Below are 12,810 nucleotides of genomic sequence, written 5' to 3'. Positions count from 1 at the left end.
GAATCTTCTGCTCTAGATAGAAAAATATGCTTTTGTTCTCTCCTTAGTGATTTTAACCTCTGTTGATTTTTTTTTTACTTTCATATATATATATATATATATATATATATATATATATACTCATATATGTATGTATATGTATTTGTCAGCCCACACCTTATCACCTAATTATACACCTACTCACAGTATCAGCAAAAAAAAGGAAAACAAAACAAAAAACAGCTGACACATATTCTAAGCAATAAAAATATGACTGATTTTGCTATTCTGCACCACTTTGCTTTGCTTTCCTGTTGTGAAAATGTAGGTTACACTCTTGCCTTAATTCCTTCCTTGCTCAGAATCACAAAAATGCTGCAGGAGTCATCAACTCTACTCTCTGCCTTAAGGCAGAGGAAACTTGAAACATAGAATCTTAAATAATTCTTAAACAGGGTTATGTGTTCACTTTTTCAAGCACTCTAAGAATTCATCTTAACAGTTTCCTTCAGTGTTTATAAATACCGAGTCCAAACATAATTTATTGTAGAATACTTGATTCATTCATTTCCTACTATAATTTAAAGGTATGTGATAAATATTGACTACAGGTTTTCTGCTGCAATTCATATTCTTTTTGGGGGGAGTGGATAAACTGCTTCTTTTATCTGTACTTCTACAGTTTCTGCGGTTATGTTCTTGTGACAGGCTTATGAATTATTTTAGATTCGGGTTTCTATTTTAAAAAGCTCCTGTTTTTCTTCTTTACCACCCTATTCACCTAAGTTAACACTCTTATGCAAATTTATATGTGCTTTTCATGAGCAAATTTGCTGATATTCTACAAGATTCATATTTTTGTTTCATATGTATTCACGTTCTTTTTAAAGTGAATAGTATACAGAGTCTTGTATATATAGATAGACATTATTAGTAGCAGTGAAGGGTTGAGCAGTTTTCAAATGTGATTTTAATATGTTGATAATAGATAGGAGCTTCTTTTCAGAAATAGATGTTTTCCCGCCGTGCAAAGGGGACTGAAGCTCAAGAGAAAATGGCAAAATAAGCTTAGAATAGCTACTCTATGGCATCTGATGAAATATGAATTTTAATAAACTGATTACTCATCTCCATTGAGAACATAGTGTTACCCTCTATACTTGTTAGGGTCATTTATGATGGTTGTGACTATTTAACAGCATTATTTGTGAATTTGAAAGCAGAATTTTTAGACAGTGGATGGTTGCGTTTATCGGCGATTTAAAAGTTATCAGAAGGAGTGTGGCAGATGGTGAAAAGGGTGACATTCCAGGGTGCAAATAGGAACATAATGACATATTGGATCAGAGTTTTGTGGTTTGGCAGAAACACAGTGAGGCCAGGAGGATGTTTACAAATTTAAATGAATGGGCAGAATCCAGAGTCTCAAAAACTGAGATTAGGGCAATTCTAGGATTAAAAGAATAGGAAGTCAGGAAACAGGAGAAGAATAAGAATGAACCTTAAGCAGAGACCATGAGGAGATCAAGATAGATTAGTTCATTTTGGTTTTAATTTCTTAATACATAACATAATAAGGAAACTATAACAGAAGACAATTTCCTGCCAAGTGTAGTTCAAATCATTATTTACCAAGTACCTGTTACGTGAAAGGGTATTTTGCAGGAAAGCAAAAGAGCATTGTTTCCTGCATGGACTCTGATAATAGTTAAATTATGAGTGGATCTTATTGCTGCTGGAAGACCAGATAAAAATGAAAATGAAATGAAGCCATGCATATTTGTCTCTCTGGTGGAAATTAAGGTTCTATCTCCTAGTGTTTTCTTCAGATTAAAAAAAAAAAGGAAATAAAGTTTAGTCCAATTAAAGAGATACATCTGAAGATCTCAACCTTTTCTGCTATTGTAATAGATTTGGAAATATCACTTTAATTGTCTGCTTGGCTATGCTTGAGATAAAGTTTATCTTTATGCCTGCATGATCAAATAAGGAATCAGTTGAAATGTCAGGGAGTGCATGGGCACCTAATAACAAGAGTTTTGAAGAACGCATGGATTTAATACTTTCCCAGATAAAAGGTAATTTAGGACTTTAATATAAGACATTTGTTGCCCTTGGGAGTATTTTAAAAGCATGCCTCATTCTAACATAAACTGTACTACAGTTTATTAAAGTAGCACAAAGATCAGAAACATTCAAGATCATTCAAGATGTTGACCAAAGCAATAATAGAGCACATACTACTGATTCAAGACAATTTATCTGAATTTTAGAAGCACCTTGCTTTTTGTATTATACTATTGTATTCTGTAGCCTTCTGTCCCTGGAGAAATATAAAGGTTGGAGTTACTCCTATCCAACCTTACATTTTACTATAAATAACTTGTGTGAAAGATCCTTCCAAAATTATCAATTATAAAATCCCCAGACTTCTTATAGCTGCAAAAATAAGTTATTATTTTTTTTAAAAAAAGGACTTCAAGTTTCAATTATTTCACAGTCATCACAATGATATTTATAAATATCTACTTGAGTCAACTATTATATATTTGCATGACAGTCTCCCTGGTTCTTCCTATATGTGTGCACATCCTTTTCTGAACAGGAAATGGAATATATGACAAAATAAATAATGTACTGTCATCTATTTTGAAATATTAAAACATATTTAGGATTTTTTTTCGACATTGCATTGAAATATAGTTGCTAGGAATGTCAGGAATATGTTGATTATATTCAGAAAGACAATAATTACTCAGAGGACTTCTCAACATTTTCTGGAAAATTTCCAAGACATTTTGGGCACCTAAACTCATACAAGACAGGTAGAATTCTAACACTCTTTGTTTAAAAGATTCTTCATATGACATATGTTTCTAAATCTTTTATCACAGTCAAGGACTTTAAAATTGAGTTAAAATATCAGTTTTAAGATAGTAGATCCAAACTTATGGACAGTATTTAATGGAATATCCCCAATGAAGAATTGCATAGAAATTCCACAGCTTTATTGAATGCTTCTGAGACTGCTTCAGATCTACTGCTTCATTAGTGCATTCAGATAGTGTATGTATTTGAAAACAAAAGATGGTACTCGAGTTCTCTCCCATATGATACCCATCAAAGTTTACATCTAATATGCATCTTTATTTTCTGTCTTCTTGTTAGTTTGAGTTCTTTGTGCTAGCTAGCTGTTCAAAATCTCCTTGAATCCTAATCCAGGGTTAGCTATATTAGCTTGGCTTCCAACCATTCTATTATCCTCTGTCTTCATCCAAATTCTTAAGAATTAGAATTAAGAACCAATCTTGAGTACACATTATTAGAGATTATCCTTTATTTGGCATTGAAAATTAACACTACTTATTTACAGATTTAACATCCTGGTATGGTTTCCATTTATTCAATTCATATTAATTTTTGTCTGCTTTAAAGTTATTCAAGACTCTCTGTAATAATTTTTTTTTTTAATGGCTGTATCACGAGGTGTGTGGGATCTTAGCTCCCAAACCAGGGATCAAACCTGTGCTTCTAACAGTGGAAGCACCAGGAGTCTCATCTACTAGACCACCAGGGAAGTCCCAATACTTGGGACTGGTTTATTTTTTACATATTATATTTCAAGTTTAGAGACATTGCTCATCATGTAATATTGTAATTTAAGTGAGATAAAGTTTGTTCTCATATATATTTAGATGTATGTAAATATATATGTATCTTCTTATCTCTTTCATTTTAGTTCAAAATTTGCTTGTCAAGTTCAGTGAGCCTACTGCCAAGTACATTTTCTACAGGTTGAGAGAGGAACACAATATCCCTTGTCAAGAGCTCATTATTCTGCTATGCTAAGCCTTTCTAGGTAGGAAGCTTCTGCTTTCTGAATCCTCTTTCTTTTCAAAAGTCAGAACTTCAGCTGGGAAAATGAAAGAATATTGTCATGTCTCCATGTCTGACAGCTTTCCATTTGAGAACTTAAAGTGCCCTAGAAACATATTCTGGCTTTCTTCTCATTTCTCATCATGTTTCTGATTGTATTTCCAATAATCATCTTGATAAAGAACATGATACCAGATGAAGAATGTAAAGTGGGCACAAGCCTAGAGTCCTAAAGGGGAGTCCCCATCTACCCTTATATGTTATCATGTCATTCCACACATGAGGTTTCTTGGGACCAGGGACCAGTGTCTTCCATATTTTTTTCAGAGGACTGACTGTGAGATCCTCAAACATGTTTGTGTCTGTATCTGTTCATATCTTTTCCTTAGATTAAGGAATTGTGAATAGAGGCAATTTTATATTATCACTATGCAACATCCTACAGCTGATAGAGGTACTTAATCAAAGGTCTGGGTTTCTGAGCATGTACTTGTGATAGTTTTACTCTTAAAAACAGATATGATGCAATTTCTCCTCTTTTTTCATCATTCTGAAACCTGCTTCAGAGTAGACAATCAATATGCATTTCTTTAAATTTCTCTTCTTCCAAGTAAGAAAATACTTATAGTAACTTATTAGATTATTTATATTCTATAACACACCTTCAACAACTTATATAAATGTATATACTCATATAGAACTATATGTAAATTTTACATATATAAATAACTCATATGTTTTATTATCTGTATTCCATTGAATATTTGAAATATCTGTCTCTTGGATTAGTTTGGCAATATACAATCAAAAATACATCTATAGGGTGTTATATCAAGATTATCATAAGCATATTCATAAGTAATAGAATTGCAATTTTCTGAATAATAGAAATTGATATGAGAAAAAGAATTCCTAGAAGTAATTATCTAACAATTTACTAACTTTTTTAGTGAAAAATAATTAATTGACAGCTGTAGCCAAAGGTTGGAGTCTCTGAGAAGCAGGCTCTGGACTGGAGCTTAGAGGACAGGATGCTTCTTACAGTGTTCCTTCATGATCAGCAGTTGTGGATCACAGTGAGAGTGGAAGAAAGGGCAGAGTGAGCAATTAAGCGACCATAAAATTCGAACATGTCTATAGCTGAACCCATGGGAAAGCTGGAACTAAGCTTGTCCTTCAAGGTTTTCTGCATTTAGCAGAAGTGACTTGATCTTTATAACCTTGCATTAATGAGTCATTGATTATGTGCTGCTCCAGAAGGATGTGACCTTGGGCCAGGTAGCAATCTACAGTTCAGGTAATGAGTCACTCCATGTAGGAGTTCTGAACAGCACATGTGAATGTGCACCTAAAGGCTCTTTTAGCTAATAGATGCAGAAGGAGAAATAACAATGCTAAAATAAACATGTCCTACGTGCATCCAAGGCCATCAACATGAACTGCAAGTGAACTGGTGAAGCATCAGTATGGCATCCTGGTTTTGAGCAAGTTCTAGAATGTATTGGGGTGTAGCTTGATTATTTTCTGGCTCTGTGATTTGGGGCATTTTACCCCATGGGACTCAGGTTATTCATTTTAAAAGTATTATTCCTAATAAAAATGAATTTCCCTAAAATGTAAGGAATTTGGCATCCTCTCCCTTTTACGATTGTATGGATTGATCAAAAGCCATCATGCAATTATTTACCATAGTATATGGCATTTTAAAAAAGCACATAAAAATGGAATTAACTATTTTATTCATCATTTACTTTCCCATGGTGTTCCACCTATAACAAAAGTTCTTCAGATCACAAGTGTAAAACAATGTATCAATTTATCTGGTGTCTTCTTAAATATATTACCTGTACTAATGGTTCTTAAACATTTTTGTATATTAACCTCACTTGAAGTTTGCTAAAAATATAGATATCTGTTTCTATCAGAGTCACCAGGTTTGGGATAGGGACACTGGCTCACCCCACAGTTTGGTGTCCATGAATCCCTTTCAATCCTTTGGCTAAAATGTCCACACCCCAAATGCTTATTGCTTCTACCTCCTCTGTCATCCACTATTTCCCCTCCCCTTTAGTCCAGGCCTTATTTTTCACATAGTTTTGTCCATTTAATAACCAGTTTTAGTAACTGGTTAGTAATCTCCCTTCACGTTCCTTTCTCCATTTCATAAAAGAAAAAAAAATACACATACCCATGTTATCCATTAAAGGAAATGTGACTCTTTAACGGCGGCTTTACTAAGTACATTTTGTTCTGCTTATGTCTGTCATAGATAACACAGCCAGCATTCTGACAAGGCGGAGGAGATTTAGTCGAACTATTCAGGATGTGTATTATCTCCCCATTATGATCTCTGATGGTGGAATCCCCTCTCTCAGCAGCAGCAGCACCCTCACCATCAGGGTTTGTGCATGCGAGAGAGATGGGCGCGTGCGGACCTGCCATGCCGAAGCCTTCCTGTCCTCGGCTGGTTTGAGTACAGGAGCCTTAATCGCTATTCTTCTGTGTGTTGTCATTCTCCTAGGTAAGTCACTCTAAATCCTAAGGGATGATGGCAGTTCTGAGTGTACCCTACAGTGGTGTGTTCAAAAATAGAGGCAGAAACATACAGAGACAGAGTCATTTTGACAAGACTTTAGAGCTAGGAATGCTTTATGTAACACCAAAACTTGACTGCACTGATTTTCTTTTAAATAACTTTCTTGATACCATAATTAATCTTGAAATAAGTTGGTTCAAATGTGATGAAAGAGTTGAAATGTGAAAAGAAAAGATAGGATAAGAGAAATCTTTTTAGAAAAGATCCACTTTAGAAAGAATTGGTATTAAGTATTCTGAATCCCATACTGAAAGGGCTTTTCTAATTTATTTCAAAGAACATAAGGGACATTATTTACAATGAATCTGACCACTAAATAAAAAGAATAAGTTTCCTGCAGAAACTTTTCTCAGTCTAAAATATTAGTTGGTCATCAACCTCAGTCAGTGAGTTTTACAGGACTAAGTCTAAAATAATTTTTGGTCTCAGCGATATCAGATATTATTATTAAATTAAAACTAATGTATTTTAGTTTATTTCTTGCATTACATTTTATTGTAAAAGAAAATAATTTCTCTAGTTTTATGTTATCTTTGATGTCAAAGTATTACCAACTGCATTTGAAGCCAATATTATTATAAACTCTTTAGAATTACTATACAAAGTGAGACAGCAAATCCAGATTTTTTTATAAGAAAGGTAGATGTAAAGAATCTTTTGATTTAGAGTTTAAATGGGTATATATATATATGTTTCCAGTATATCTTCACCCTCTAGCTTTCTCATAGCAGCTATATATTTTGCTCTGTTCTCTGTTCTTATGTGCATATGTAAGAAAAACAAACAAAATGCATACTTTGGTGAGACAGAGATATTCTTGCAAGGAATGTCCCTTGTTTCGTTCCTGGGTTAAAAGACAAATTACCTGTACAGAGGAGTGGAGATCAAGGTGACATGAGAGTGAGTAGAAAGGATGGAGTAAAATGAAAAAAAAAAAAAAAAATGGTGGGTTTTGTTTTAGGAGTGTAAGGAGAAGTTTAAAATAAGTGTGTCCTATCATAAAATTAGTATGCTTAAAAAAGACAGCAGTGAATGAAGTGGATAACAGATCTCATGATGACAAGAGAGCAGGTAGGCAAACCAGTTAGGAATATAATGCATTTGTCTCACTCAGACACAGCATAATTTGGACCAGCACATTCCCTTGTGGCTCAGCTGGTAAAGAATCTGCCTGCAATATGGGAGACCTGGGATTGATCCCTGGGTTGGGAAGATCCTTTCGAGGAGGGAAAGGCTACCTATTTCAGTATTCTGGCCTGGAGAATTCCAAGGACTGTATAGTCCATAGGGTCGCAAAAAGTTGGACAGGACTGAATGACTTTCACTTTCACTGTCACTCAGAGTGGAAGTGAAGAAAGCTTGATAATATCAAGATGCTTTAGGGGAAATCAAAGGTGATATTGGGTAACAGGATGCAAATCACAGGATGAAAATATTTACCAAATTCTTCACTGAATGTGTATTGGAAGTACCTGAGATCCCATTTGAACCTTGCAGTGTTAATTATTTCAGGTCAGTAAGCAAACATTTAATGTTTATGATATGGTGTTTTTTCTAGAAACAAGTATCCAAAGGCTGAGTATAATAGCCAAAAATTACAGAAAACAAACAAACAAAAAAAAACAATCTTGGATAAACTAGATATGCAGCTGAGTTAGAACACTATCAAAGACTTTTCATCTCTTACTAAATGTGGATCTTTAAGATCTTCCTTTATCTTCCCAGAGCTGGGGGACACTAGAAATGCATTTTGTTGATGTCACCACATCTAGAGAAAGGATAGAGAAAGATAGAGAAAGAGAGAAAGGATAGACCAGGACTGAACTGTGATAAACTCCAGTGTGATCACCAAGTCAAGAAGTATAAAATACCAGAGAAAGAAAAGCAGAAATCACAGAAGAAGGAACAGAATTAGTAAGGGTGAGATCCTAAAATCAAAGAAAATCAGTGTATCAAGGAGGACAGAGCATTTAACCATGCAAAAATGCCTAAAAGTTGAGTAAATTGAGCAACAAAAAGTGTCAATCGCACTTGGCAATTTGGAGTATGGAGGTTTGACTCTTCATAACAAGAGCTATTTCATTGTAGTATGGTCTTTTGTAGTAGAAGCATGGTGATGAAGGCAACCAGGAAAATCAGATTTTTTTCTTTTTTTTAATTTAATTTTTTAAAGTATAGTTGATATGAAATATTGTGACTCAGTTATACAAATATATTCTTTTTTTAATATTCTCTTCCATTATGATTTATCATAGGATATTATTCCCTGTGCTATACCGTAGGACCCTGTGCTTTATCCATCCTATATATAATAGTTTATGTCTCTTAATCCCAAACTCCTCTCTCACCCTCTCCCCCAACCCCCCTCTCTCTGGGTAACCACAAGTCTGTTCTCCATGTTTGTGAGTCTGTTTCTGTTTTGTAGATAGGGCCATTTGTGCCATATTTTATATTCCACATATAAGTGATATCATATGGTATTTTTCAAAGACAACAACCAAAAAAAAACCCCAAAGAATAAACAGCTACAAACATTGATTCCTCTAGATTTCCTAACTGAAACTACAAAGAATAGAACTCAGTGACTTTTTGTAAGTCAACCATGCTTCAATTAAAGAAAAAAAAGAACACTCTGACATTAATATACATTCTTCCAAGTCCTTAATCTGAAAGATATTTCAGTTGGTGGAAGCCTGTTACCTTTGGCTTTTATTTTCATTTATCATCAGAAAATTATTTTGCACACTAAGACTAAAACCTTTAAAACTGACAGATATCAATGTAAGGTACATTTAGGTATATTACATAATATAACATTCTTTACCAGCTGAGCCACAGGGAAAGCCCAAGAATACTGGAGTGGGTAGCCTATCCCTTCTCCAGCGGACCTTCCTGACCCAGGACTTAAACTGGGGTCTCCTACATTGCAGGAGGACGCGTTACCATCTGAGCTAGCAGAGAAGCCCCTATATTACACAAAACAACATTTTATTATTTCATGAAACAATACATTCCTTTAATTGACTTTATGAAAATGTTTTTATCCCCCTTTGAGGTAAATAAGAGAACATTTCTAAAAATTATGCTATACATCAGGCCTAATGAAACAAAGGTTACATTTGATATGTTCGCTCCTTAAATTTTTATGGAAAATCAAATGTCTTTACACTATAATTCAAAAGTTGCAGAATTTCTTAAGCTTGAGCTTAAGCAATCATTATTTATAATGTAATTTATATTTTTCATGGCATGTAAGGGCATATATTGTTATTCAGAAAATATATGGCTTACAAACTTCAAACGTAGACATTTGTAATTTTGAAATAGCATTGACTAATATGTGAGTTCATAGGCTACAAGAAAAATATCAACAATATCAGAGGTAGCAATACTTTATTTTAGAACTTGTAATTCTGAATTTGCACTCAACCTCAACAGCTAAATAAATCATGAAACTAATATTTTGATACTGAAATGTTTCACTTAGTAGCTCTTTGTGAACATGACTGTGATTGTGGAAATTCAACCCTAGTTTTGCCACTAATTAACTGTGTGATCTCAAGACCCACAAAGTCTGTTTGCTTCTATTTCTGAACCTATGAAAATGAAGTTTCAACTAGAATAACCTTATAGTCATCTGTAAAATATTGTGTTGCTTATTTATGTTTTATTATAGGCTAAATATTATTCAATATTTTGCAGTTTGGTTAGACTCCATCTATGTATACATTGATTACTAGGAAATGGTGCTTGAAAACCAAACAGTCTAACTTTAAGTGCTAAATGTGTACCTTGTGAGTTATGTTTTGTCAGGATTAACTTTTCAGATCTCTTTTAAGGAATGTATAGGGAAAAATTTACAGTTAGCCATCATGATGCAATTGGTTTGGTGCTAGAGGATGGGGTTCTTGGAATTCCCTTCCTCTCCTGGGCATCTGACATCTCTTTCCCAACCCACTCCATTACTTGTCAAGGTCCAGAACTGTGGGCAGAGCAAACCAGGGCAAGAGATCATTTAATCAGGATCTAAAACGGACTTCTTCCAGCTACCTTCATAGTCCACACATCGCATATAATCAGCTGACTTAGATGAATTCACCAAGTAGTTTGCTCCTATTTGGGGATGTAAATTTCCTCCTGCATGGGAATCAAGGTGAATGTGGTGAGAGGAGAGTGAGGGGCTAGGAGAGGAAGTGAAATTGATGAGAAGATAAGTGTCAAACCTGTTTGCCCTCAGAGTTATTGTGAATGACTTTATAGATTCCCCTGGGTGTGAAAATATAAGTTGCAGTGAGAAGTGTCATTACGAATTATGGCTACAGAAGCTAATAAAAATAATCTCCCTGACTTGAGCCACTTCATCCTACCAAATTTAGTACAAACATATGATGATATAAAAAGAGAATCAAGTGATATTTAGGGGTAAAAATATCTGCTATGAAAAATATTTGGGGGGTATGTTAGGAGTCAATACATAATTTATTCAAATGTAAGTTGTATGTCAATTAAGTTATGAAAATTCAAAGCCCCTTAGTACTCCGGGTAGTGGAAAAATTATATGAGTAAGTAAATATAATATAGAAGAAAACAAAGAAAAAACGGTTTCCACAAATTTGAATCTCTTTATGAATAAAATGATGATACAGTGAATTCATTTTTATTTTCTTAAATGAAATGAATCATGTATATTTAAAACCCTGGTCACACTTAATGAGAAGAAAAGAAAAATAAATACACTAACCAAGAATAAAATATTCATCAGAATAAAGACATCTAAAAATACTACAGTTTATTCATTTCATTTCAGTTTGTATAACTAAATTTCAAAATACCAGAAATCATTTATAATATAATTTTGAACAGAGGACAAGCTCTGTATCTCTCTTTCTCTTTTTTAACAACTCCATGGCTCTATCATAGTATATTTTCTCAGATGAACCACTGAAAGAAGTCCGCCCTGTTATACATCAATAGTTTGATGTACTGTGAGGGACTAATTCAAATATATTACTTGCCTGCCAGTTTTAAAATTGGGTTTAACTTTCAAGTATATATATATGAGTATTATCTCTAAATGAATTTAACAAATTTATAATAAAAATTTATTTATTTATATATTATATATATATATATGTAAATATAAAAATATAAATATATATAAAAATAAATTTAATATATATAAAATATATATAAATAAATTTAATAAATAAATTTAAATAAATTTAAATAAACTATCTTTAAATAAATTTGGTCTTGTGATTTTGGGGAAGCACTTTGTTTTTCAAACTTTAAGAAATAACTTTCAAGCAAAATTAGGTGTTTGGAATTTATAGGAACAGTGAGCTAATGTTTTAAAGTATTTAAAAATTATTTTCCTAGTGAGACAATTACTATTCATGAAGACTCAATTAACCCAGTGTCACACTGTCACTCTCAGAAAAGTCATTCTTTTGTTCATCCACATAAGAATTGTTTATGGAGTATCCGCTGTGTGCCATCTGCTCCAGAAACATCTACTAAACAAACATGAGTGTAAAGAAAGTCATTAGGAATGTACCTTCCACATTCTTCTCTGTATCCACATTTTTCTTTGAGTTGATTTAAATTTGCCATTGACTATCCCAAGTGGCGCTAGTGCTAAAGAACCCGCCTGCCAATGCAGGAGACATAAAGAGATGTGGGGAAGATCCCTGGGTGGGGAAGATCCCCTGGAGGAGGGCTTGGCAGCCCACTCCAGTATTTTTGCCTGGAGAATCCCATGGACAGAGGAGTCTGGTGGGCTATGGTTCATAGTGTCTCACAGAGTTGGACATGACTGAAGCGGCTGAGCACGCATGCATGACGGTTTCATGCTAATTAAAACGGTGTGGCTCAGGTGGTAAAGAATCTTCCTGTAATTCAGGAGACCTCAGTTCGATCCCAGGGTGGGGAAGATCTCCTGGAGAAGGGAGTGGCTACCTACAGCAGTATTCTTGCCTGGAGAATTCCATGGACAGAGGAGCCTGGCAAGCTACAGTTCATGGGGTCAACAAAGAGTCAGACAAGACTGAGAGACTCATACTTTTACTTTCAAAGGGACTGTATGTCCATATTTGTCCTGATATTCTGGTGTAATTATAAGTGAAGTCCCTTTCCACCCTTAAAAAGTGTTCCAGATTGTATGGCTAATTATATATTGATCTTTATAATAAATAGGTTTGCAACAAATCTAGGAATCATTTGTCACTGGCAAGCAACTCTCTGCCTAGAAAGAAATAGATGTAAAACTGTACATTCAAATTTAACTAGCATCTATATTTTGAATCAACTCATATAAGTCAGGGATAGCGTTTTAAGGAACTAGAAGCTATCATGACAAT

The 12,810-nt window shown here is 34.1% G+C and overlaps 1 protein-coding gene across 6 annotated transcripts in view; it reads left to right on the top strand.

The window, feature by feature from the left end:
* CDH18 (cadherin 18) overlaps positions 1 to 12,810 on the top strand; it is a 1,188,046-nt gene that overhangs the window by 1,168,905 nt on the left and 6,331 nt on the right. For 4 of the 6 annotated variants that reach the window (XM_070476511.1, XM_070476510.1, XM_070476512.1 and 1 more), the window contains one exon: positions 6,125 to 6,376. In XM_070476511.1, coding sequence (XP_070332612.1) covers positions 6,125 to 6,376 — 252 coding nt within the window. The remainder of the gene's footprint in view (positions 1 to 6,124; positions 6,377 to 12,810) is intronic. The other 2 variants (XM_070476514.1, XM_070476513.1) reach the window with 2 other exon arrangements.

Source organism: Odocoileus virginianus, chromosome 14 (assembly GCF_023699985.2).
Source record: "Odocoileus virginianus isolate 20LAN1187 ecotype Illinois chromosome 14, Ovbor_1.2, whole genome shotgun sequence".
Taxonomy (NCBI): domain Eukaryota; kingdom Metazoa; phylum Chordata; class Mammalia; order Artiodactyla; family Cervidae; genus Odocoileus; species Odocoileus virginianus.
This window is presented reverse-complemented; position numbering and strand designations above follow the sequence as displayed.